Source organism: Rhipicephalus microplus, chromosome 6 (genome assembly GCF_043290135.1).
Source record: "Rhipicephalus microplus isolate Deutch F79 chromosome 6, USDA_Rmic, whole genome shotgun sequence".
Lineage (NCBI taxonomy): Eukaryota > Metazoa > Arthropoda > Arachnida > Ixodida > Ixodidae > Rhipicephalus > Rhipicephalus microplus.
In genome coordinates this window covers 198,188,624-198,212,488 of record NC_134705.1, presented here as the reverse complement: position 1 = coordinate 198,212,488, position 23,865 = coordinate 198,188,624, and the positions used below count along the sequence as shown (strand labels likewise).

The window sequence follows — 23,865 nt, the reverse complement described above, 5'->3', positions numbered from 1 at the left end:
TTTTCTCCGAGGAAAAGACACCGACGCACAGGACGCGAGCCCCGTGTGTCAAATGAAAACAAGGTTTCCAAGGTGACGATGGCCATTTTTATTCACTCATGAACACAAAAGAAATACCGGTGATAGCACTGACAGGCTTAACGAAATACCGGTGATAGCACTGACAGGCTTAACGGCTATCACTTTCCTTCCACCTTTTGTTTTGAAGTCGGCCATATTGAAAAAAAAATCCGGCACGACGCTGTGGATGACGCGAACGTGGTTAAAAACGGGAGAGTTCACACAAAAGGTACACTGCGAGACTATACACAAAAGATAATAAAGTCCAGACAGAAAATGCTGCCATCCGAGGCATGCGAGTCCTTCAGCCGCCGAAACCGTACAGGGTCCGGCCCTGTCGCTTGAGCGCGTAGACAACGTCCATGGCAGTCACCGTTTTTCTCTTGGCGTGCTCCGTGTAAGTGACCGCATCACGAATGACGTTCTCCAGGAACACCTTCAGCACACCTCTGGTTTCTTCGTAGATGAGACCGGAGATTCGCTTCACGCCGCCACGGCGGGCAAGACGGCGGATGGCTGGCTTCGTGATCCCCTGGATGTTGTCGCGAAGAACCTTACGATGACGCTTGGCACCTCCTTTTCCGAGTCCTTTTCCGCCCTTTCCTCGTCCAGACATGGCGACAGCACAGAGAATTCAAAACGCACTCGGGTAGAAATCAATAAAGTGCTCGCTCGCAGCTAAACACCGAACGTGGCTTCGTTCTTGGCGTCAAAATGCGTCTGCTTACAAAAACAACTAGCTTCCCTTTATATAATAGTGACGCGGACTCGTGGGAAGCGCGCCCTGTGATTGGTTGAATAATAAAAGATTAAGGAGGGGGGGGGGATTAAGCAGCGTTTTGGGAAGGGGGGGAAGAAGGCTGCAGAAAGCAGCGACTGTTCAAGTGATGCGATAAAGTCAGCAAAGTTTCGTTTGATTTACAATACACGTGACTGTTGTAATCGCCATCAGATAATGGGCTGTGCTTTCAGTTTTCATGTAGGGAAGGTAAACGTTATTTGACTGAACACCCGGACACGAAACGCAGGACGCTGTCGTTCGCGCTTTCAATCGATTACTGCGTTGCATCGCATGCTGTTTTATTAATGAACTATCACTGACAAGCCACTGTCGTTACTGACACAGCCGAAAAACTAAAACAGTTGACACGGTTGCAAAGAATGAATGACTAAAGATAAACGAAAGAAACGCCACTTTGTTTCGGAAGCGTCTGGTATTGGTTTCGTTTACGATCGAGCGTCCTGGTCGCCGCTGTAGTAACGACAGTTGCAAAACATTTATTAAAACTGGATGCACTTGGAACATTAGTATCCCTCTCACATGGTCACTCGAAAGTCTTTAGAATACCGACATGTCGAGATTAGTTTCGCTTTAGCTTATAACCGAAACACAGTCACTTTTGTTTTCTCTCTTCCTTCCTTACCTATAATCGTTTAATTCCACAACCAATCCCCGTGCCGACCTGTTCAGGTGTCCTCGTAAGGATAGACAGTCACGGGCGGCACTTTTCTCTTCCTTTCACTTAATTAACAATCACTAAGAGAGATAACCGAAACGTCGGCATCCTTGCCGTTCGGCCATCACCGACTTCACGTTTCTTCCCATTTCGTTAATTTTATAGGACGCCTAAGCAGCGAGTGCCTGGGAAAACCGAAATGCATATTCATCTCCGACGTAGCATGGAACATCTAGAATGGTTAGCAGAGCATTGGTTTCGCTTTATTACTCGGCCGTACATTCTACGAACGGCTAAATAAGCGAAAAAAAATCAATAACCGTGATTAATTTGCTTGCAGGTGTTCTCTACATTTGTGTTGAAAATATGAGTAGCCTCTTCCTGCTTTAAGGAAGCTACGGTTGGGAACAGCTGGTTTCACTTCACGGGTTTGTAGCTTTTTGAAAAGCATCGAAAGCTTACCGAGTTCCCCGAGGTATGAACTCGCCATTCCTGCTCTAAACATTCTAGATCTTGCACTGCGGTTTTCATGTTGCATTTTTCGGCAACAGCCTGAAACTAAGTTTGCACTGCTCCGCATAAACGACGGCGCAGTGCACGTCAGAAAAAACATACGAAGTAGGTAAACAAGATGGGAACTTTATTCACATGAAATACTGCCACCAGCTGATCATACAGCTCAGCACGAAGATGTTTACACACACAGATTTATACACAAAGACGACAACACACAAATTACACTTTCAGCTATGTACAGGGCAGAAAAAAAAATGACAGCAGAATTTTGAACAGCGTCGCGAATGAGGATGAGAACACTTGTCAGAATTCATTCCAGCCGAGATACAATCTGCAGGCATGGAACCCTACAAGCCAGTGTGCTTAGGACTTCTTCTCGGTCTTCTTGGGGAGCAGGACGGCTTGGATGTTTGGCAGCACACCACCTTGAGCAATGGTGACGCCAGAGAGAAGCTTGTTCAGCTCCTCGTCGTTTCTGATGGCGAGTTGCAGGTGCCGGGGAATGATGCGAGTCTTCTTGTTGTCACGGGCCGCGTTTCCAGCCAACTCGAGCACTTCGGCGGCCAAGTACTCCAGGACGGCAGCCAAGTAGACCGGAGCGCCGGCACCGACGCGCTCGGCGTAGTTTCCCTTCCGCAGCAGGCGATGAATACGACCCACAGGGAACTGCAACCCGGCACGGCTGGAGCGGGTCTTGCTCTTTCCCTTGACTTTGCCACCCTTGCCGCGACCAGACATGGCGAACTTCAGAAATAAAGTGCTTGTCAGAAAACGAAACGCTGCTTAGCTCTCGCAGGCGAATGAGCTGTGGCTCCGACCAGAGACGCGTAACAATGCAGGTTGCGTCAACGCGTCCGCCGCTGCTGACTATAAACAAGATGGCGGCAAAAGGCGTGGCTCAACAAACAACTGAAATGAGAATTCTAAATACCCATTGGCTCCTAATCAATCCAATAGTACACAGTCAACTTTCTTGCAGAAATTCGATTCGTTGGCAACGCTCCAATTAAAACCATGAATTCTGACAACAAAGCATGCGTGTACAATGGTAGCAGCGTAATATTTTTGCCAGCGCCTCTAGCGGTTGATAGAAAAAGCTTCAAACATTTCGCACAAAGATTGTTTAAATAAAAATATAGATAATTTAAATAATTAAAATATCATTTTTTCTTTTTAAATTGATTACAATAAAGGGTGAAATAAAGTAATTTATTGTTTTATAAAACAAATTGTTCTTTTTTTGCACTTTGCTAATAGAGGGCAGCACCAATTTGCCCAGAGCTTTTCAACTGCGCTACCGTTGAATAATACGCAGCCCGTGGATGCCGCCGATTCCTTTATAAGGCGGACATTGCATTTTCGTCGGCACAGAAGCGCCTTTTCGAACCGTCTTGTGTGCCCGTGAAAGTCGAGATGCCACCCCAGCCAAGCGGTAAAGCGATCAAGAAGGCCGGCAAAGCTCAGAAGGCCGTGCGCGCTACCGACAAGAAGAAAAAGAAGCGCAGGAGGAAGGAGAGCTTCAGCATCTACATCTACAAGGTTCTCAAGCAGGTGCACCCGGACACCGGCGTTTCGAGCAAGGCTATGTCGATCATGAACAGCTTTGTCAACGACATCTTCGAACGCATCGCCGCCGAGGCGTCCCGGCTGGCCCACTACAACAAGCGGTCCACCATCACCAGCCGCGAGGTGCAGACCGCCGTTCGCCTGTTGCTACCTGGGGAGCTCGCCAAGCACGCGGTCTCCGAAGGCACGAAGGCAGTCACCAAGTACACTTCCTCCAAGTGAAAGATGTGGACTATTTATTTTCTTCTTCCTCATCTTTACCCTGAGTGTCGGACAACTCGGTTCATCACCAAAGCCCGCGGAGTGCTGTGTTTAATGTTCCACACATTGTGAACTTTTTTTTTTTTTCGTGCATTCCGCCTGCGCCGCAAGCCTCCGGGTGTTCCGAACATTCTGTCATCCCATCATTTTTTTAGCCTTCTGAGTGTTGTGCTTCGTGAATAAACAAAATTTACTGGCCGGTCCATGCTTTCTCGTATGTGCCGCATTCTGTGGCCTACAGTCTTTCGTGGCTGCTGGCTCTTAACCTGCAATTTTTCTTCCAGTGTCGGGTCTGCCGCCACTTCGTACGTCATTGCTGTGGTCCCTCAAAATCCCAGGGCGCGGGTTTGTTTGCATAGTGCGTTCGAACCTAATGCACCGTAGATATTGCATTTATAGTTGACTTCCCCTGTTGGTAGTGAGCATCTAGGTTCGCGGTCGTCACTTTAATGTTTCAAACAGCGGGAAAACCGCGTATTATAAACCAGGAAGCCTCTTCGTCGCCCGAGAGAAACTGGCTAACCCCTGTAAGGGGTTTGGTCGGACTATCGTACAGTAAAGCTGTAGCAGCCGACAAATGAGGCCTGTACGCATCATCCGTTCTATCCCGATAATTTTAATTACTTAAATCCAAGGCCCATTAACAATCGAATAAGCAGTCGCGCATAGAACGTGTTCCTTTATTAAGTGGACGTCAAGTTAATCGCGATTACCGACTACGGAAATGTCAACATTTAATGCGTCCGAGAATCGCCAAGGAAGCTGAACTGCGCACTTGACACATTTCAGAACTTTATAAGGAACGATAGTAATAGCGCGAGAACAGAACGAGGACATGGCGTTCGTGTCCTGGTCTCTGTGTCGTCGTTCGGTTTTGTGCTATAACCACAGAACACCTACCAGCTTCATGTCATACCAAGCTGCCACACTTTTAGAGGAACCATAACGTTAAGACCCGAATGCGCAAACAATAAATACGTTAACTTCGCGGGTGACGTTCCGCCAATATAATAGCTTCCGTGTAATCATGTACGCTCTCATGTGGCCTCGTGAACCAGAAAGCAATGCCAGAACAGGTGGTGCGACGCAATTACATGGTTTGCACGCCACGTACATTATTCATTGTTTTGGTTGTGTTTACTTTTCTGCACGCACGTTTTCTTTCTTTCACCCTCTGTCTGGAGATCGACGACCTCGCGAAAATTGCGGTGAACGAAGTAAAACTACAGTTCTTAATGTAGTTTCTTCTTTTTACTGTTCTTACGCACGTTGCGTTTACTGTTCGTTTCTTAATTTTATTTTTGAATAATAATAAAAAAATACACTCGTTAGGCAAAATTTTGATTAGTACATACTGCGCTCGCCAGGTGAACGCTTGGCCAACATGGCGGCACCCAGGTACCATGTGTTTGTTGGAGCTGAAACTGGACTTTTAAAAGGTAAAGTGAGCCGATACGGCGACGTTTTCGTCCCTTCTGGTGCTAGAATATTTAAAATCGAGGCTCAGTATTCGAGATAACGCGAGGATAATAAAAACGGTGGTGCCTAAATGTCTGCTAAATGTTCGCTCGTCGTGACGTCTTCCAGGCGTCAACACCGAGAAGCGCACCTTTGCGAACCTGAACAGCCTGCAAGAGGTCAGCAAAAGCAACGAAATCAGTTGTCTTCGCTGGAAAGACGACTCCGAATCTGAGGCAAGTTCATCTGGTTGCTGTCTGTCAGGGTCGATCGTTGCTTGTAAAGCCCGTTACGCCGTATCCACCACTGCGGCTTCGTCGTCAGCTGCGCGAATGTCCAACGCGTTTAAGTCGCAGACATTTAATCAGCCAGCTGATTAATTTAACTGCAATACTTATCTACTCTGTGCTGCAACAATGTGCTTGATGCCGACACAGTTTCACGTTGAATTGTCGCATAACTACTGCGCTGCTGGTACTGGTGCGTACTATGAGCTTACACTAGCTCTGTTCTCGGCGCACCTCTTTTAAAACGTTTATCTAGGCCATCACACTGTATTTAAACAATGCGGGAATCTCATTTGCAGTTCGTTGTTTCAGATTTACGCCGGCATAAGATCTCAAACTGTGAAAACGTTTTGCCCAAACAGCGGCATTTGCAAGGACGTATTCGAAGTCAAAGGGGGCGAAGGCCCCATCAAAGGACTCGGGGTGGTCAACTCGTAAGTGACCGTTATTTTCACAAAGGCCCGTTCCGTTGCATTGGCTCACTTCAGAATGCGTTGCTGTTTTTCATTCTCACCTACCGCAGCTCTAGAAACCTTGTCACCTGCGTGAGTTCGGGACTTCTGAGGGTGTGGGCGAAGGATGGAAGTACTGAGGTATGTTTCAACAGCTGGCGAGGCTTGATCGTTTGTGTTAGTCTCACGTCATCTATTAAGTTGCGTACTGCTAATACTTGCATGAAATCTGCAAGTTTCTGATTTCTGCAAAGCTTTCGACTGCATCACCCATGATAAACTTATGGTTAAATTACAGCTTATTGGACTTCCAAATTTTCTATTAGCCTGGATTTGTAACTACCTGTCTGATCGCTCCCAGTTTGTGTGCATTAATAATCAGAACTCAATTCTTCTGCCGGTTACTTCAGGTGTCCCACAGGGCAGTGTACTCGGTCCCCTACTATTTTTGATATACTGTAACGATGTAGTAGATTGTGTAAACCCACCTGTTAACGTTCGACTTTTTGCAGATGATTGAATTCTGTTTAACTCGATAACTAGTTCTAATGACCAAGCAGCTCTCCAGTCCACTCTAAACAATATATGTCTATGGTGCAATCAATGGGGGATGAAACTAAACTTGGATAAATCAGTTCTGCTCCGTGTCACTAACAAGAAAAAGCCAGTACTAACTGACTACACGCTCTCTAACCAACCTCTCAAAGAAGTTAAAAAATACAAGTATCTTGGTGTCACTCTAACGAATAATTTAAGTTGGAATTCCCACATTAAACAAGTTTCTTCCGCAGCTTTCCGCAAATTATGCATGCTAAGGCACAAACTTAAGGATGCTCCTACGAAAGTGAAATTTTTAGCTTACCAATCCTTGATTCTCCCTAAATTAGAATATGCATGCGTTGCCTGGGATCCTTATACTAAAACTAACATTGATGCATTAGAAAAAATTCAGCGGAGGGCAGTTCGTTTCATTTATTCTCTTTACAAGCCTGGTAGTTCTGTAACTAGTGTAATGCTTTCAAATGGTATCACATCTTTGCAGTCGAGACGCAGATTCTTATGTCTCAAATTTTTGTACCAACTTTCTAACCACAAATTTGCTCTGAACCCTGACCCCTACCTCACACCACTAAGAACACGCCAGACTCGGCATTCACACGCACTTTCTTTAACACCATATTTTGCTCGTACTAACTTGTTCAAATTTTCCTTCTTTCCTCGTACCATTGAAGAGTGGAACGATTTGCCTGCAAGCAGTTTACACTCTCCCGATCTTATTTACGCTGAAATTTGAAGTTGTTTTTCTAACTATTACAACTATTTCCTCTTTTCCTTCCCCACTCTTTCCTTTTGTTGCTTTTGTATAAATGTCACCCTTTCCACTTTTTACTCTCTTTATTGTTGATGTTGTTTCGAAATGTGTATGACAACTGTATTATCTTGCCCTTCCTGCTTTGGCCTCTTGCCAGCAGTATTTGTAAATAAATAAAAAAAAAATCTGGCACTGTTGTATGTGGCGTGCGTTCGCATTAGTATTGCATACGCTGTTTGGTAGGGGAGTCTGTACACCAGCTCTGTATGCAAAGCAGGTTTGGGCCACTCAAATACCCAGAAGAGTGATTTGCCTATAGATATTCGTCGGAGAATTCTCTGGGCACCTTGTGCCGCCGCAGTTCACGGCGGTGTACCAGGGTTCCCACCGAGCGCTTCCCACTTGGCTTACAGGCGGAGACGGAAGTTGGTGCCGACGTATTTCGCATGCGTCAGCACCCACGGAAAGAGGGAATTGTTGCCACTGGAGGCAAGGAAAACGAGCTCAAGTTGTGGGACCTGGAAAACTTGCAGAAGCCCGTCTTCATGGCGAAAAATGTGAGTACTCTCGGCTCGGCTCGAGATGACCAAGACGTAGCGTAACATTTTGGATTCGGTTAGCTACGTTAATCTTCAGTCATCTCTGTTTTTTTTTAATCTTCACTTTTTTTTCCCAATAGGTCAGGAATGATTTCCTTGATCTTAGAGTGCCAGTCTGGGTTACAGACATGGACTTTTTGAAGGATTCCGAGAAGATTATTGCCATTACGGGGCACCATCAGGTATGCCCTCTACGGAGCCTTCGTAACATTATTCCGTAGTACTTGAGTGAAAATAATGTATGTGTTCCGAGTTGTATTCCGCAAGACTTGTTGCATTGCCACTACCGCTGCAGCTCTTTCTGTCTAAATAAGTTGTGCGGCTCTTCTTGGCTGTAGCTGCACAAATTATTCTATGGCAGTGATCTTAAGTTATATTTACTTGTGTCGGATAACATCTGGCTAACTCTGCCTGAATACTGGCCACCTAAGTTTCTTAAAATGTGCACCAAGATCCAAATACTACACCAGTAGGTTTTGATATTGCCTCCGTTGAAATAGAGCCGCCAAGACCGCAAAATTAACCCTAAAGCTAAGAAGTGAAGTAACTCAGCTGCCATAGTAGTTTACGGCCATGTTAAACTTATGCATACACTGAGCACGCTTATGATCCTTTTTTCTCAGGCTAATTTTATTTATTACCGTTCTGTCTCTTCAAGGTTCGTGTTTATGATCCAAACTCTCGGCAGCGGCGGCCTGTCGTTGACTTTGAGTTTGACGAGTATCCCTTGACGTGCTTGTCACTGACGCCACGGCCAGAGTGAGTGGCTTTTTCCATTATAATATCAAACAGTGTCTGCTTCGAATACTCGTCGTTGCCGTAATAGCAATTCTGTACAAACGCATTCGCTTCGCAGCTGAACTGCTTGGTCTCGCTCCCGAGAAGCTAGAAGCAGTGTATCTCGTTGCGGGTTTTTGAGACACAAGTCTCAAAAGTGGTGCTAGTTTCGTGATCTCAGTTAATCAAACGTAATTGCACTACTGCTGGGCTCGATCCGGCTCTCGCAGCGAGTGCTCGAAGGTGAATGGCTAAGCAGAAGTTCTCACGTAGGGAAGAAGCAGTGTTGCCATCTGTTCGTTCCCTACTTATACAATCTAAAAGCTTTCTTTGTCACTCTTAAATATTTAAATACCCATGTTTACCGTTTCCCACATTGAATGTGGGAGAGAGTAAGCAAGATACACATAAAAACACTGCTGTGGGAAAAACTAATTGACTTGCCAAAAACAAGTCCACCTGACATTGACATGGCCTAACAATATCATGCCTCATCTAAATGCTTACAAAAAAGGATTGAGTGGTCCTACCAGGATAATTGAGATAAGAGAGGCTTTGCATCCGTGTGCATGACACACGACTTTTCATTCTTTCTGTAATATTGCACAGTGCCCCCTCCTAACTGTCTCCTTCCTCCACGCCGAGAATTGGACCTTCATTTACATGCTTCACAGCACAACACTTCCATTTGCTACAGGCAGCAATGAGAGCCGTGTGTTCATATCTGGGCAGCACAACATGAAATGATGAGCGACCTCAGTGAAGGATCAGATCACTCTATGCAAGACGACTGATCGCCAACAAGCTCATTACTTAAAGAGCACCAATTATTGGAAAACGGTGCACCTTCGTGGCTGTGCGCTAGCAGTTTTTATCATGCAACACTGCTGCCATCGCCTAAATCAGCAGTGCGACAGTGTGCATCGCTCTTGTTTTCACCGTGCAGGCAAGTGGTGGTCGGAAACAGTCACGGCCGCGTCGGTCTGCTGGACATCCGCCGCAAGGGCATGGTGCACGTGTACAAGGGTGTGGCGGGCAGCATCCGCGCCGTCTGCTGCCACCCGACTCTGCCCATCGTGGCGAGCTGCGGTCTCGACCGCTTCGTCCGAGTTCACGACCTCCACTCCCGCCTGCTCATCACCAAGGTGGGCGCGCCCTGCGGCACATCCCACTGTGCGGGTTACAACCCAAGGAAAAAAACAAAGCCAGCTGTGCTCTCAATTGTCGCCCACGCACAGAAATTGCATAAGTAGTCCATTCGATAGCGCCGACTCTGCGGATCACCAGCAGAACCAGGTTGCGAAAAGATCGCAGAAATGTTAAAAGTATTTTGCGCCAGCACGTGACCAGAAAGAAGCTTGTACAGTGTTTTGACGTTGACGTGCTGTACGAACCGTAACTAGCTTCTACAAACATGCTGGAATTAATTTTTCAGGATGTGCTCGCACTTAGCGCTACATTTTCTAAGCTCTTGGGCGCTTGGTTCTTTCATTAGATGCAAAAAGAAAAAAATTTCCGTGTATGTCTTCAAGAAAACCGCATCGACTTGCCAAACAATAAGTTTTTTCGAGGCACGAGAGCAGCTAGCACGCTTTGGTTGCACCATTTTTTAAACTCTTCATTACATCATAGAATAGAATGAGTGCTAGAAATGTCTCCCATCTAAACCTCGTTCAATCAAAGTCACTTTTTTCTCGACCTCTGCACGTGTCAGTGTGCCTGTCATGCATGTTGGCAATGCTTAATGAAAACTTACCGAGTAACAGATAATTTCTAAAACCTTTGTGCCTGATATTTGTCCTAGTGAGTGAGAACTTCTGGAGTATTGTGCATTTTCTTCAATTTGGTTAGAGATAGCGTGTGAAACGTTACACCTGATATTTCTTCTAGTAAGAAATAACTTCTGAAGCATTGCAAGTGTATTTGTCATACTAAGAGGTAACTTCTGAAATGTTGTCTTTGCTATTTTTACTTATTTAGCTCTACCTCAAGTCGAGGCTCAACTGTCTGCTGATGCGAACAGATTTCACCATCGAAGACGAGGAAGAGAACAAAGACAGAAAAGAGGCCACAGTCGATGACGAACTCTGGGAAGAGATGGAGGAAGTGGACGAAGCAACCGACGTTTCGGTGAAAAAGGCCTCCACAAAAAGAAGCTGCAGAGCTACTATGGCAAAAAGCAAAAAGAGGAGAAAATCCATTAAACAGGATGGCTAGTATGCAAGACAAACATGCTAATGTGTCATCAATTTCTTGCAGGTTTTGAGTTTGAAGTATGCAGTGCACACTACTAACTACATTTTCGGATAAAGCAAGTAAACTAAAAGATCGTATATATTGACAAAAAAATAAAAATAAATGTTTGTTTCCACACAAAGGTTGAAAATTAAAAGATTAACTGCTACCTTAAGTTCAACTTTTAGAATGTTGTGGTGAAACCTTATTCTATGAAGTTCAGCAACGCTGAAAGTTGGACAAGTTGGGGATAGTTCATGTTCACCTATGAACTCTGCACGCTACTTCATAAGTAAACATGACTTATGCTATGACCTTTGTGTAACATGAATTTCGTCAATTTCTTTTAGGGGGGGGGGGGGGGGCACTGTATTGTGGTATGACTTCTTGAATCTTGCAAAGCTCTACATACAGCTCTTATAGTACACAATACAGGACATATTTACTGATGAAAATACTAGGCCCATGCAGGTGCTTACAAAATTCATGTCACTGCGAGCTATTGTGGGGCATAAAGTTGCCATGCACGATTTGTCTTCCATTTTATTTCTGGCCCATCACCCTCACATCAATTCATCATTTTTGACATTTTTAAAAGCTTGTTATACCGGCTTATATGCTTAATTTAGTAAATAATAAAATGTAACATATTTTACAGGTTATCATTTGCATTCTACCAGAAGTCAAATCTTGCTACTATTCAATGTTGAACAAAAAAAGGGGGCGTTTGCACAGGCCTTGTTTCAATTAAGAAAAAAACAAATATATGTGTAATATGAGCCATGATGAACACCAAGTCGACAAAGATGACGATTGAAAAAAAGCCTGTGTTGTTGCCGCTCTGGCATCTTGGCTGAAGGACTTTGTGTACCCCATGTACGATCTATAAATATATTTTTCAACCTTTTGTCTACTCTCACCCAGTGACAATATATATATACATATTGCGAGGGTAAGTCATGACAAATATGCCCATTTTTCTTTATAACATGGGATATATACTATTCGAATTTGATTAGAAATTATTCGACCAAGACCACTATTTAGTTCGAATTTGCCTGGAAGCTAAAATTCACAATTTGCACAAGCCTACACAAAAGAATTTCCCCGTCTTGTTCCACCACAGCTCCGGGTTTCCCTCTCCTTCGGTTTTTGGAAGCCATGCACTTATACTAAGGGCATTGTTCGTAGGGTCCGGTTCACATTAGCGGGCGTGTTTTGAATGTGCCAGAAGTCGAGCAAAAGCCTCCTTCCTAGATTCATTTCTGTTTCTAGAACAGAAGCGTCGTCAAAGTCGATCTTATGGCCGTGCTTCTCACAGTGCTCTGCAAGAGCATTGTGTTGCACTTCCGTCTTCCTGACGTTCTCACTGGTTAACTCGAATATGGTGAATCTGTGACGTCAGCATCACACGTGACAAATATTTATGTCACAAATTCGCCAAACACCTTTGAATCATTCGAGCCACTTCTCATCAGCATCCCGAGCACACATGGACTCCAACCTTCCATCGCCGTCCCATGAATGTATTCCACTTCTTGAATTCCTCATGGTCGGTAACAGCTGTGGTGCTTGTCATACAATTAAATTAGCTATAGCTATTCATATGGCTTCGTACTCCCTATCTTCCTTTGCAGACAGTCAGCCAACACCACCTAGCAGGTGGTGTTGGCTGGGGCCAATGGCTTTCTTTGTTCCCACAAAAGTTCCAAGCTTGTATATTCTTTAGGCAAATGCTTTACATGACTCATCAAAAACGAAGTTAGACCGTCGGGGCCGAGTGATGTGAAGAGTCATCAATGTGGGACGACGTTGCCATATGACATCACAGATCGCGAAAAATTTGGAACGCCATTATGATGTCATCATGACCTTGGAGGGACGTCGCATTTCGCCTCGCAGCTTGGTAAAAAGTGGTCCGGTCATGGAAGCAATGCAAAATCGGGCTAAAGGGGCTTTCGGCCCTGAATTCAGTGCAAAACTGCATTAAGTGCAAGAAGCATTCAAAGGTTGGAAGACACCCCCTTTCCCGCCCCCCCTCAAATATTTAAATTTTGCTTACGTACGCACACACATACAAACACACATGCATGAACATACATAAAGTGTAGATGAACCCCCACTCCTTCCGAAAAAGAATTGGGGTGGGGGACCCATAAGCTTCGCATTTAAAGCAGCCCTGAACCACTTTTCAAGTACTCTAACTAAGAAGTGGACTCACTAGAAAAGCTTATTGTCTCACAAATTCAACGCCACAAACATTTTAAGAATTAGCCCAGTACGAGTGGAGCTAAAAAGATTTCTTACACGCTGTAATTGGATTCTCTCGCCTAGATGAAAACCCCACGCCAGCCTCGTGACTTTGAACATTTTTTTTTATTTGGATACGTGCCTTTTCCAGCGCGATTGCGGGCGCACGTGTGGATAAGTCGCGGCCTCCTGCGGCGATCCCTGTAACGACTGAGCACGCCATGTTCAAACCAGCCATTATGATGGACGGCCTTCTACGAGTGATTTTTGAGCTCCGTCATTTGTCGAAAGAAGAGAAAGCAATTTTTTTTCTGACTGATAATTTCACTGTGAATTGCAGGCCGCATGCCGCGCTATAATATTTGGCTCGCTTGTTCTCAGAAGCCTAAACTACTGATCGCCAGCGTTTTTTGACTATGCTCAAAAAGTGTTGCAGGGCCCCTTTAAGAGTTGAACGTGATAGCCATATCCTCTCCCTAGTGCGTACTTTGACCACTCAGTGCACACTTTGTTTTGATGATGTTGCATGAGAAGTTTAAATTGTGGACTACTACAATGTAATCGATAAAGCAGCTGTTATACCACACAGCCACGCATCTGCTTGAAAATGCAGTGAAAATATCTTTCAAGCTTTACAAACACAGGCGTCCCGTGTACAAACTTCACAATACGTGTAGTACTGCAGTAACAGCCTGGGTTCGATCCTCACTCGGACCCAGAAAGTTTTGTGATTTTATTTGCATCTTTCTCAACTTTTTGGTCGCGCACTAGATAACTTTTCGCTCACAACTGTAGTGGTGGAAGCGGAGTTACGTTCAGCTCAATAAAGAATGGCTCAGTGTGACTGTTGTATGGCGTGCTCATGATGGCACGAATTGGTTACTTCTGGATTACGTGAAGATTCTTAATGTTTGTCAGCACCGTCGCACCCCAAGCTAAGCAGCAGTACTTAATGAAGTCCACGAGTGTTGAAGATTGGGCGAGTTGGTTTGTTGTACATGAACTGGTACAGCGCATTACGGAGAAGAAGAAACGGCCGAGTAGACCGACACAAGAGGACATAGCGCTCTGTCCTTTTGTGTCGGTCTGCTCGGCCGTTTCTTCTTCCCCGTAATGCGCTATACCAGTTCAAGCAGTACTTAAGCTGTTAGCTAGTAAGCTGTTATAAATAACAAGCTTAATATGTTTTGGAAAATAGTATTTGCATTTGTGGAGTCTACCGCACACCCAAAAAGTTACCAGCGATTAGTTCAGTGTGCTAATTCCAAGACATGTGTTCCTCAAAGAAAACGTCGAGACTGTTTACAGAAGGCACTGTTTCTATAGGTAAGAAGTGTACATTTTAAAAGCTTTATTTCTTTGTTAGACACAATATTAATGAGACCCAACAGACAATCATGCCAAAGAAAGTATCATCATCAGCCTGACTACATTCACTGCAGGACAAAGGCCTCTCCCATGTTCCGCCAGAAAGTATAGGGGATGTTATTAGAAGTAATCGTAGTGTAAATGTGAAGGAAGAGATGTCGACAAAAAGATAACTTGCCGTGGGCAGAGACCGAGCCTGTGACCTTCGATCAACACGTCCAATGCTCTATCAACTGAGCTACCACAGCGGCTATCCCTCAGTCACATTATGGGCATATATGCCCACAATAAACATTTTCATTGCCACATCTCCTCTTAACACTCAGCTCCATTTCTTCGGAACTAACTTGACCGCATCATTAAGGGTTGCATAACAGATGGCAGCAAAGCATTATGTCATAGAAGTTTTCAACACAAACAATTGTCTTTGATTATTATTAAGATAAGCTTTAATCTATCGTAATTTATAACAAGCTTTTTTTAAAGCTTCAAGCTGCAATAATTTGTCATCATGAGAACAAGTGGAGCTGGATGTGAAATGCCAAGTCCTGTGGGTCCTTCTAATGTACACAATACATGTAAATATGTGTTGGAATTAGAAGTTTGTTATCGGCCAGCGTATACTGTGTACTTTCACTCTTGTACAATTTTCCATCATGTGGACAGTCCTTTACCTATCTAAGCTTTAATCTCACTACGGTATTTAGCAGAATAGATTGATTTCTGGGTAAGCCCAAGCAGACAGGCAAAACTTATTGCTTACGAGTGCTTTCTGAACCTCAACTCATAAAGACACAATTGAACTCGTAAAACACGAACAACGAGAAGAACTTCGGTAAATGGGAAATTTACTTCCACATTGAAATTCAGAAGTTGCCTAATATTTACAATGCTGCAGTTTATCTATGTGCTTCTCTCGGCACTTTTTCTCTGCGAGTTCTCCAAAACACCTTCTATTTTCTCTGGTGGCGAAAACTGCTCCTTCTACTGTCTAAGCGGCCTTGCGTGGGCTTCGCTAGATGAGGTCTCCCGATTCTGCTCAGACGGTGCATCATAGTCGAAGTAGCTGATGCCAAGCACTCTGCAGCCCGGTATGGCTTCCTCCAACATCAAGCCAACAAGCTTGATGTGCTTAATGTGAGACAGGTGGGCTAGCGTTATGGTCTTCAACTTCCTGCAAGGAAGGGAAGAATGTCGCAAGAGAACCTCCAAGTTTACGCGCAGTGTTGATTAACATTAGGCGACACAGAAAAAGCCACTACCAATGGCTAACATCGGCATGCATTTCACTGAAACAAGATGACAAAGCAAACTTTAAAACGAGGTCTGTAATGCTGGCATAAGCAGGATAATTTTTCGGTCTCTTCTAACGAATTCTTTTGAAACATCAATATGGAAAACTGCTTGGACAAGTAGTCTTGATAATTTTAATGCAGGAAGAATCATTGATGTGGCAGTTTGGGCATGTTGGTAATCCATTTCAAGGAGGACTAAAGCCACATGAAAAAAACATGGACAAAAGAAGATACATTACTCACAGATTGAAATGGGACAATTTAGGGCTAAGTAATGTACACACTTTCATGTGCACCATTTTCAGTTTGGTCATATCGGCATGACTTGGACTCAAACATGTAGATCAGAGCCAACAGTATCTTTAGAGACCATATTTGTTGCGACAGGATGTGGTTATCTCGAGCAATCGCGCATACCTATCGTTACACTGAAAAACCACCAGGCCTGGATGGAACGCGCAGCACAGTCACAGCGAAAGCTGGAAGACTAGCATTTGTAATGTACCTACTACGCCATAAATCATAATTTCTCTGAAGTTGAGAAGCACTCCCTACACCATTAACAATCATTCCACGAAGAAGCGATGTACCCGCTGGACAGTTGCAAGGCATTATGTGCGCTTAGTTGATGTGGTGGCTGCTGAAGATGAACTGTGGCAGAGCCCTTTGTAATTGGCTGGAAGTGTTTGAACACTCAGTCGTTACACGATTTCCGTGTGCCTTTGGTTCTCTTCAAAGAGTAGCAAGAATCTACCAGAACGGAGATTTTAAAAATTGACCGACACTTTTCAAACAGAATGTGAGAAATAATTTCGAATCACTAGAAACTTGCAAGTTTATCGCCAGTAAGAAGATGGCAGCAAGTGCATCGAAGTTGAGAAGCCGATACCGAAGCCTATCAAAAAATACTTGACACAGCATCACATAACACTTTCACGACATCATTACATGTGGCAGCTTGCTTACATTGCAGCAAAGAGCACTGTAGCACTGGCAGGAACAAAGAAAGGCATATAATGTCATGATACATCCTGGTTACTGAAACTGGTCGCATGCATTGGAGCAACATAAGGGCAAGAACAAGAGAGAGGGTACGAAAGAAGAAGGGACAAAGGGTAGATTCATGTCTACCCTCCTCTTTGTGTACTAGTAGAGCGTCGAACGCGTAATTCAAAAGCTCTCGGTTTAGGTCCCACCAATGGGTGATTTTTCATTTAGTTTATTTCCTTTCAATTAAGGTAATATTAATATGAATGGTTTAACATCCCAAAACCACGATACAATTATGAGAGACAGTGTAGTAGAGGTCTCTCAAAATTTTGATCATCTGGTGTTCTTCAACGTGCACCGACATCGCACAACACACGGACCTCTACCATTTGGCTTCCATCGAAAATGAGACCGCCACAGCTGGGATCGCACCAGCGACCTTCGGGTCAGCAGCCGTGCCACTGATCCACCGAGGCAGACTTTTGAATTCAGGTAAAAACACTACACCTAAAAAGGAGCAAATAATGTCCTCTACGACCTCCCAGGCTGTCTTGGTTTCATTAGTTGAGTCAAACAAAGAAACAAGCACCCCAAACCATTGCCTTTCTTTTGTATATACACAGGGGTAACCTTATGAGTGTCTGGTCTGTCGCAAGCTCTGGGCAGTCCAGCAGGCCCGTGAAGTGGCCGAGATGCAAGGTCTTGATGTCTAGACAAGGGAGACCTGAGCCCGGGGGCCATTAATATGCCGGACAATTTTCAAGTTTTTTCATCCACCATTTAAAACTCACTGCGATTGCAAAACAGCTGCCTTGGGCACGAAGCACTAATAGGCCTGTATCCGAGTTGCAACTATGTGTACGTGTTTCATGATCTGCACGAAGCATAAACAAGAAGAGTCAACAGCTTTTCCATCACAGCATCTGCTTGCTTTGCAACAACACTACAGTACACACTATGAGAATTGTGAAGGCTGTGATGAAGTGCTGTAGATTTCAGAAAACCAATCACCCATCCCATATCCCAGACGTAGCGCCCAGCGACTGCTACCTCTCATCAAAGCCGAAAAGAATCTGTTGAGACGAAAAAAAAATTGCTGAAGATGAAGCAAAAAATGCAGTCCACGTTCACATTGAAGACAAAAGTTGAGAGTATTTCTTGAAGGGCATACAAATGTTCGTTCAGAGGTGTGAAAAATGCTTCGAAGGGAGACCGCAGTGAATATGGTGTAGTGGAGCATACGCACTAACGCGTATGCGCCTTCCAAAGAGAACGAAAAACCCCGTGCTCTGATTGTACGAGAACCTGGCCCGCCTTTGCCAGACCTGTCGTACGGCCATTTTTCGTTGCGACATTGTTGCACTTCTCCGGTTCAATAAACGTCATCACATTTGGTGGAGGCTGCTGAGATCCCCAAGCTAACCTGGAGCTTTGCTCTCGCAAGTTGCCCGAGAGACCACCACGAAACATAACTGACGCAGTCACCAACCAGCCCATCCCAACCCAGCCAGCACCACCGGCTGTCCCGTCTACCTGCCCCGGCGCTACTCGCCAACGGGACCCACCAATCTTCAGCGGCAGTGGTGAGCAAGACGTTGTAGACTGGCTCTCCTTGTACGAACGCGTAAGCGCCAGCAACATGTGGGACGACTCTAAGCTCGCCTACGTTATCTTTTACTTGGCAGACGTAGCTAAGCTTTGGTTTACCAACCGCGAAACCGCCATCGCCAAATGGTCCTCCTTTAAGACACTTGTGACTGAAGCATTCGGCCGACCAGAGGTCCGCAAGCTTCGCGCTGACCAGCGCCTGCGCCACCGAGCCCAGCAGCCTGGCGAGACGTTTACTAGTTACATAGAGGACGTGCTCGACCTCTGCAGGCGTGTGAATCCATCTATGCCTGAAGAAGAGAAAATTCGGCAGATTCTCAAGGGCATCGAGGATGGCGCATTCCAAAAGTTGCTAGTGAAAAGCCCTACCACGGTGGCAATCCTCGTGAGCCTCTGCCAGAGCTTTGATGAATTGCGCCGTCAGCGTTCCATCACCCGACAGAGTGTTCCACCGCCGGATTCGATCTCGGCCGTCGCACTCACAAATGCCAACATTCGCCAAGAAAGTCTGTACAACCAGATCAAAGACTTCATCAGGGAGGAAGTCGCTCGACAGCTCTCCCTACTGCCGCATAGTGATGCGCCCACCGCAAGCCTGCTTTCGACACTGCAGCAGGCCATACGCACTGAAATTTGCGATGTCCTTCCTACAGTGCAGGCCCCTTACCCATGCACTTCAGTAGCACCCAATCTCTCAGCTGTCGGCTACGCACCACCTGCACCACCTTCACCTCTCAGCTACGCAGCTATGGTCGCGCGGCCCCCACCACATCCAGTCGCCTTATCGGCTCCACCTCCTCCGGCCTCGCCTCCAGTTTACAGGCCCCCACCTCGCTTTTTCCGTCGATCTAATGAGTGGCGCACCCAAAACAATCGTCCTATCTGCTTCGCCTGTGGCATCGCTGGCCACATTGCACGCTTCTGCCGCCGTCGCCCCACGCCTGCAAACGCATACTTCAAAACTCCTACCTACACGCCGCAGCAGGCCACCGCGTCTGCATATGAACAGAGGCACTCAGACTCGGATCGCCGCCCATCGACTGCTCGTTTCCCATCCCCTCGTCGCCGATCGCCATCGCCTATGCGTCGTCGACCACCTTCTGAGGAGGGAAACTAATCAGTGCAGTTCCGGAGGCAAGAACTGCAACTTGTGCGCAATTTCCAAGGCCTCCGTTTTCGCCGCAAAATGTTGTTGATGTCGATGTTGAGGGAGTCGCCACATTAGCGTTAATTGATACCGGAGCCGCCGTTTCTGTGATAAACGCCAAATTTTGTTGGAAACTGAAGAAAGTGACCACATCTCTCTGTGGCATGGTGCTGTCCACGGCTAGCGCACAACGCATTCATCCCTCGGCTGTGTGTACGGCGCGCGTCGTCGTTTTGTACGTCTTACAGTTTTTTGTTCTGCCATCTTGCTCTCATGACCTTATCTTCGATTGGGATTTCTTATCACGTCATGAAGCTATCATCGGTTGTTCCCGTGCCGAAGTGTCCCTTGTGCCAACATGTGAATTTCCACCACCCGACCGGTCTCCTCGGCTCTGCAAACTCATCGCTGACGACGACATCACCTTGCCTCCGGAAGCTTCGGTCCCTGTAAGCCTTTCATGTGTGGCGCAACCTGACGGCACGGTGGTGTTTACGCCATCTTCGTTTTTTACTGAACGCAAGGGCATCGTTCTCCCATTTGCCGTTCTTACAATTGCGTCTGGTTTAACCGTAATGCTGGTTACCAACCACTGCAACTACCCCATTGGCTTACTTCGTGGTGAAACGTTGGGATATGTGCAACCTGTCGACCATATCGATGATATTATTCTTCCCGACGAAACGCCATGTCACATTGCCGCAATCACTCATGCGCCTGAGCCATCAAGTTTGTCAGCCTTCGACAATGCTATTGACGCAGACCTTCCCCTCTCGCATCGCCGCCAACTTGTTGCTCTCCTTAACAAGTTTCACTCTTCTTTCGACCTTCAAGAACCTGCTCTGGGCCGCACGACGACTGTCGCTCATACTATTGACACCGGCTCACATTCGCCTCTGCGACAGCGTCCTTACCGCGTTTCCGTCGAAGAGCACCGCGTCATTACGGAGCAAGTAGATGACATGCTTAAACGTGGAGTCATACAGCCTTCTCAAAGCGCTTGGTCATCACCTGTAGTTCCGGTAAAGAAAAAAGGTGGCACCGTTCGATTTTGCGTGAACTATCGCCGCTTAAACAAGATTACGAAAAAAGATGTCTACCCGCTACCACGAATAGAAGATGCTCTTGACTGTTTACAAGGCGCCGAGTACTTTACATCCTTGGATCTGCGTTCTGGGTATTGGCAGGTGCCAATGGCTGAATGTGATCGCCCTAAAACAGCTTTTGTAACGCCACATGGCCTATATGAGTTCAAAGTCATGCTATTTGGGCTTTGCAACGCACCTGTCACATTTGAGTGCATGATCGATACCATCTTGCGTGCCCATAAGTGGAAAACTTGCTTGTGTTACCTGGACGACATCGTAGTCTTTTCATCTGATTTCCCGACACATCTTGTTCGCCTCCACGAGATTTTGATGTGTCTAACTTCTGCAGGCCTACAACTTAACTCCGAGAAGCGCCATTTCGCAGCACGAAAACTAACCATCTTGGGACATGTCATCACAAGAGACGGTGTTCTTCTGGATCCCGTTAAGCTTCGAGCTGTCGCTGACTTCCCATTGCCCACATCACTGAAAGCCCTGAGAAGTTTCGTCGGTCTCTGCTCTTACTTTCGTCGCTTCGTGTGCAACTTCGCGTCCATCATCGCACCTCTCACGAGTCTGCTTTCCAACAGCAAAGGTATATCGGCATGGTCACCTGCATGTGACGACGCATTTCGCCAGCTGCGCCGCCTGCTGACCTCACCACCTATTCTTCGTCACTACGACCCCGCTGCTGCCACAGAAATTCACACCAATGCAAGTGGCATCGGTCTTGGTGCAGTTTTCGCACAACGGAAAGGCACCTAAGCCGAATACATAGTCGCCTATGCAAGTCGCGCTCTCAAGAAGGCTGAATTGAATTACTCCGTGACAAAGAAGGAGTGTTTGGCCATAATCTGGGCCTTGACGAAGTTTCGCCCGTACCTTTACGGCCGTCCTTTCGACGTGGTCACAGACCACCACGCTCTATGTTGGCTGTCCACATTGAAAGACCCGTCCGGACGCCTGGGACGTTGGGCACTTCGATTGCAAGAATATGACATCCGTGTAGTATATCGTTCCCGTCGCAAGCATGCGGATGCCGATGCACTTTCGCGATCGCCATTAACACCAGATGTGGCTTCTCTGTCACCCCTTTTTACCACCTTGTCAGCAATAGACACCACTGACATGCTTTCGGAGCAGCGTAAAGATCCATACCTTGCATTGTTACTCGACTACCCTACTGATCCGTCTGCTGTTCCTTCCACGAGAGCGCTACGCCGACAAGCAGCCCACTTTTCCGTGCGAGACAGCATTCTGTACCGCCGCAACTACATGCCTGGTGGTCGGAAGTGGCTCCTTGCTGTCCCAACTCATATGCGCTCTGACATCTGCATGAATTTCCATGCAGACCCCAAAAGTGCTCACGCAGGTGTCCTGAAAACCTACGAAAGGCTGCGCCAACGATATTACTGGCCAGGAATGTATCGCTTTGTGCAGAAATACGTTCAGTCTTGCACCACTTGCCAACAGAACAAGACACCTCCGCGGCACCTTACTGGCATGTTACAGCCGCTCCCATGCCCGGCTCGCCCATTCGACCGCGTGGGTATTGATCTATATGGCCCCCTCCCATATAGTCGCTCTGGAAACCGATGGATTATTGTCGGCGTCGATCATCTGACACGCTACGCTGAGACTGCAGCTCTACCAGCAGCGACCGCCCACGAAGTTGCACTTTTCATTCTGCGCAGCTTCATTCTCTGCCACGGGGCTCCACGGGAATCACTCAGTGATAGGGGTCGAGTGTTCCTGTCGGAGGTCATCCAAGCTATTCTCGCTGAATGCAACATCATTCACCGGAAATCAACCGCATACCATCCACAGACGAATGGTCTCACGGAACGGTTCAACCGCACACTTGGCGACATGCTGAGGATGTACACCTCCTCCGACCACACTAACAGGGACGCTGTATTACCTTTTGTTACCTTCGCTTACAACACTGCGACACAAGCGACTACCGGTTTTTCCCCGTTCTTTCTGTTGTACGGCCGCGAACCATCCCACCCACTCGACACCATACTCCCGTACCGCCCTGATGCTTCGGAGTGCTCCCCGCTTTCGGAAGTCGCCAGATGCGCTGAAGACTGCCGTCAGTTGGCTCGGTCTATGACAAGTGAGGCTCAAGGTCCACAAAAAACTGGACATGACGACGCTCATCACATAGCGCCTGCGTTTCGTACTGGCTCCCTCGTGTGGCTTTGGGTGCCCCCGCACGTTCCTGGCCTGTCTTCTAAACTTCTGGCCCGGTACCATGGTCCATACCGTGTCATTGACGCAACCTCGCCGGTGAATTACATGATCGAGCCCCTAACACAATCGCCAGATTTGCGCCGTCGAGGACCCGAGACCGTACACGTCGACCCTCTCAAGCCCTACTACGACACCATCATTGTGCCTGCTCTCTGAGTCGCCAGGATGGCTACTCTTCAACCCGGGGGTATTGTAGTGGAGCATACGCACTAACGCGTATGCGCCTTTCAAACAGAACGAAAAACCCCGTGCTCTGATTGTACGAGAATCTGGGCCGCCTTTGCCAGACTTTTCGTACGGCCATTTTTTGTTGCGACATCGTTGCGACTTCTCCGGTTCAATAAACGTCATCACAATGGTCACAGAATTGATGAAATCACCCTCATATGAACGAACTAGGTCTTCAACAGTCCTTTATTAGCAGGTCTTTTGTGCTACTCTAATGATTATTGGTATGTGATTCAGGTTTTAAAGGGCTCACAAAACAACAAATAGAAACAATAAGTTAAAAATTTTGAACTAGAACTCTTTAAAGCACAACTTAATGACATGACAAATTTTACAGCTCAACATTCATTCATAGTGCCATTTTACGAAGTCAACTTCAACGAAAAGTGACAGGGCGGCGGCACCTCACCTCAGCCTGTAGAGGGCAGCCAAGCCATGCTCTGTGATTTGAGGACATCCAGAGACGTCCAGGTGCTCCAAGGTTTCCCTAAACTGGCTTAGCCTGTCCATGAACCAGTCGTCCACGTTTGGATTACCAGCCAGCCGTAGAGCCTTAAGGCCGTCGAGACATGCTGGAGACGCCCCCCAGAAAAAAGAAAAAAAAAAGACCACTTTCAAAACAAGTCTAATGTGCACCCCCCTATTTATTATTCAT

The 23,865-nt window shown here is 46.4% G+C and overlaps 5 protein-coding genes across 6 annotated transcripts in view; 2 read left to right on the top strand and 3 right to left on the bottom strand.

The window, feature by feature from the left end:
• Positions 1-64: 64 nt before the first annotated feature.
• LOC119166863 (histone H4) lies at positions 65-1,010 on the bottom strand. The gene has a single exon (XM_037418239.2). It carries the CDS (start codon positions 674-676, stop codon positions 365-367), a length of 312 nt encoding a protein of 103 aa, XP_037274136.1. The 5' UTR covers positions 677-1,010; the 3' UTR covers positions 65-364.
• Positions 1,011-2,136: 1,126 nt separating this feature from the next.
• Positions 2,137-2,909, bottom strand: LOC119166861 (histone H2A). Its single transcript, XM_037418238.2, has one exon. The coding sequence runs from the start codon at positions 2,769-2,771 to the stop codon at positions 2,397-2,399; it is 375 nt and encodes a 124-aa protein (XP_037274135.1). The 5' UTR covers positions 2,772-2,909; the 3' UTR covers positions 2,137-2,396.
• A 480-nt stretch (positions 2,910-3,389) lies between these two features.
• Positions 3,390-4,065, top strand: LOC119166862 (histone H2B-like). Its single transcript, XM_075867490.1, has one exon. It carries the CDS (start codon positions 3,447-3,449, stop codon positions 3,819-3,821), a length of 375 nt encoding a protein of 124 aa, XP_075723605.1. The 5' UTR covers positions 3,390-3,446; the 3' UTR covers positions 3,822-4,065.
• A 1,095-nt stretch (positions 4,066-5,160) lies between these two features.
• On the top strand, positions 5,161-10,975 carry l(2)k09848 (WD repeat domain 74 lethal (2) k09848). The gene is made up of 9 exons (XM_075867489.1): positions 5,161-5,299; positions 5,448-5,554; positions 5,918-6,039; positions 6,129-6,198; positions 7,783-7,926; positions 8,049-8,150; positions 8,627-8,727; positions 9,692-9,890; positions 10,726-10,975. Exons 1-9 carry the CDS (start codon positions 5,245-5,247, stop codon positions 10,960-10,962), a joined length of 1,137 nt encoding a protein of 378 aa, XP_075723604.1. The 5' UTR covers positions 5,161-5,244; the 3' UTR covers positions 10,963-10,975.
• Positions 9,593-23,865, bottom strand: part of LOC119166859 (distal membrane arm assembly component 2) — a 27,266-nt gene continuing 12,993 nt past the window's right edge. Inside the window, exons 3-4 of one of the 2 annotated variants that reach the window (XM_037418237.2) lie at positions 23,620-23,782; positions 9,593-9,901 (exon numbers count right to left, since the gene is read on the bottom strand). In XM_037418237.2, the coding sequence (XP_037274134.2) occupies positions 9,883-9,901; positions 23,620-23,782 (182 nt within the window). In that variant the 3' untranslated portion in view covers positions 9,593-9,882. Of the gene's footprint in view, positions 9,902-15,429; positions 15,773-23,619; positions 23,783-23,865 lie in introns of those variants that run through there. The other variant, XM_037418236.2, reaches the window with a different exon arrangement.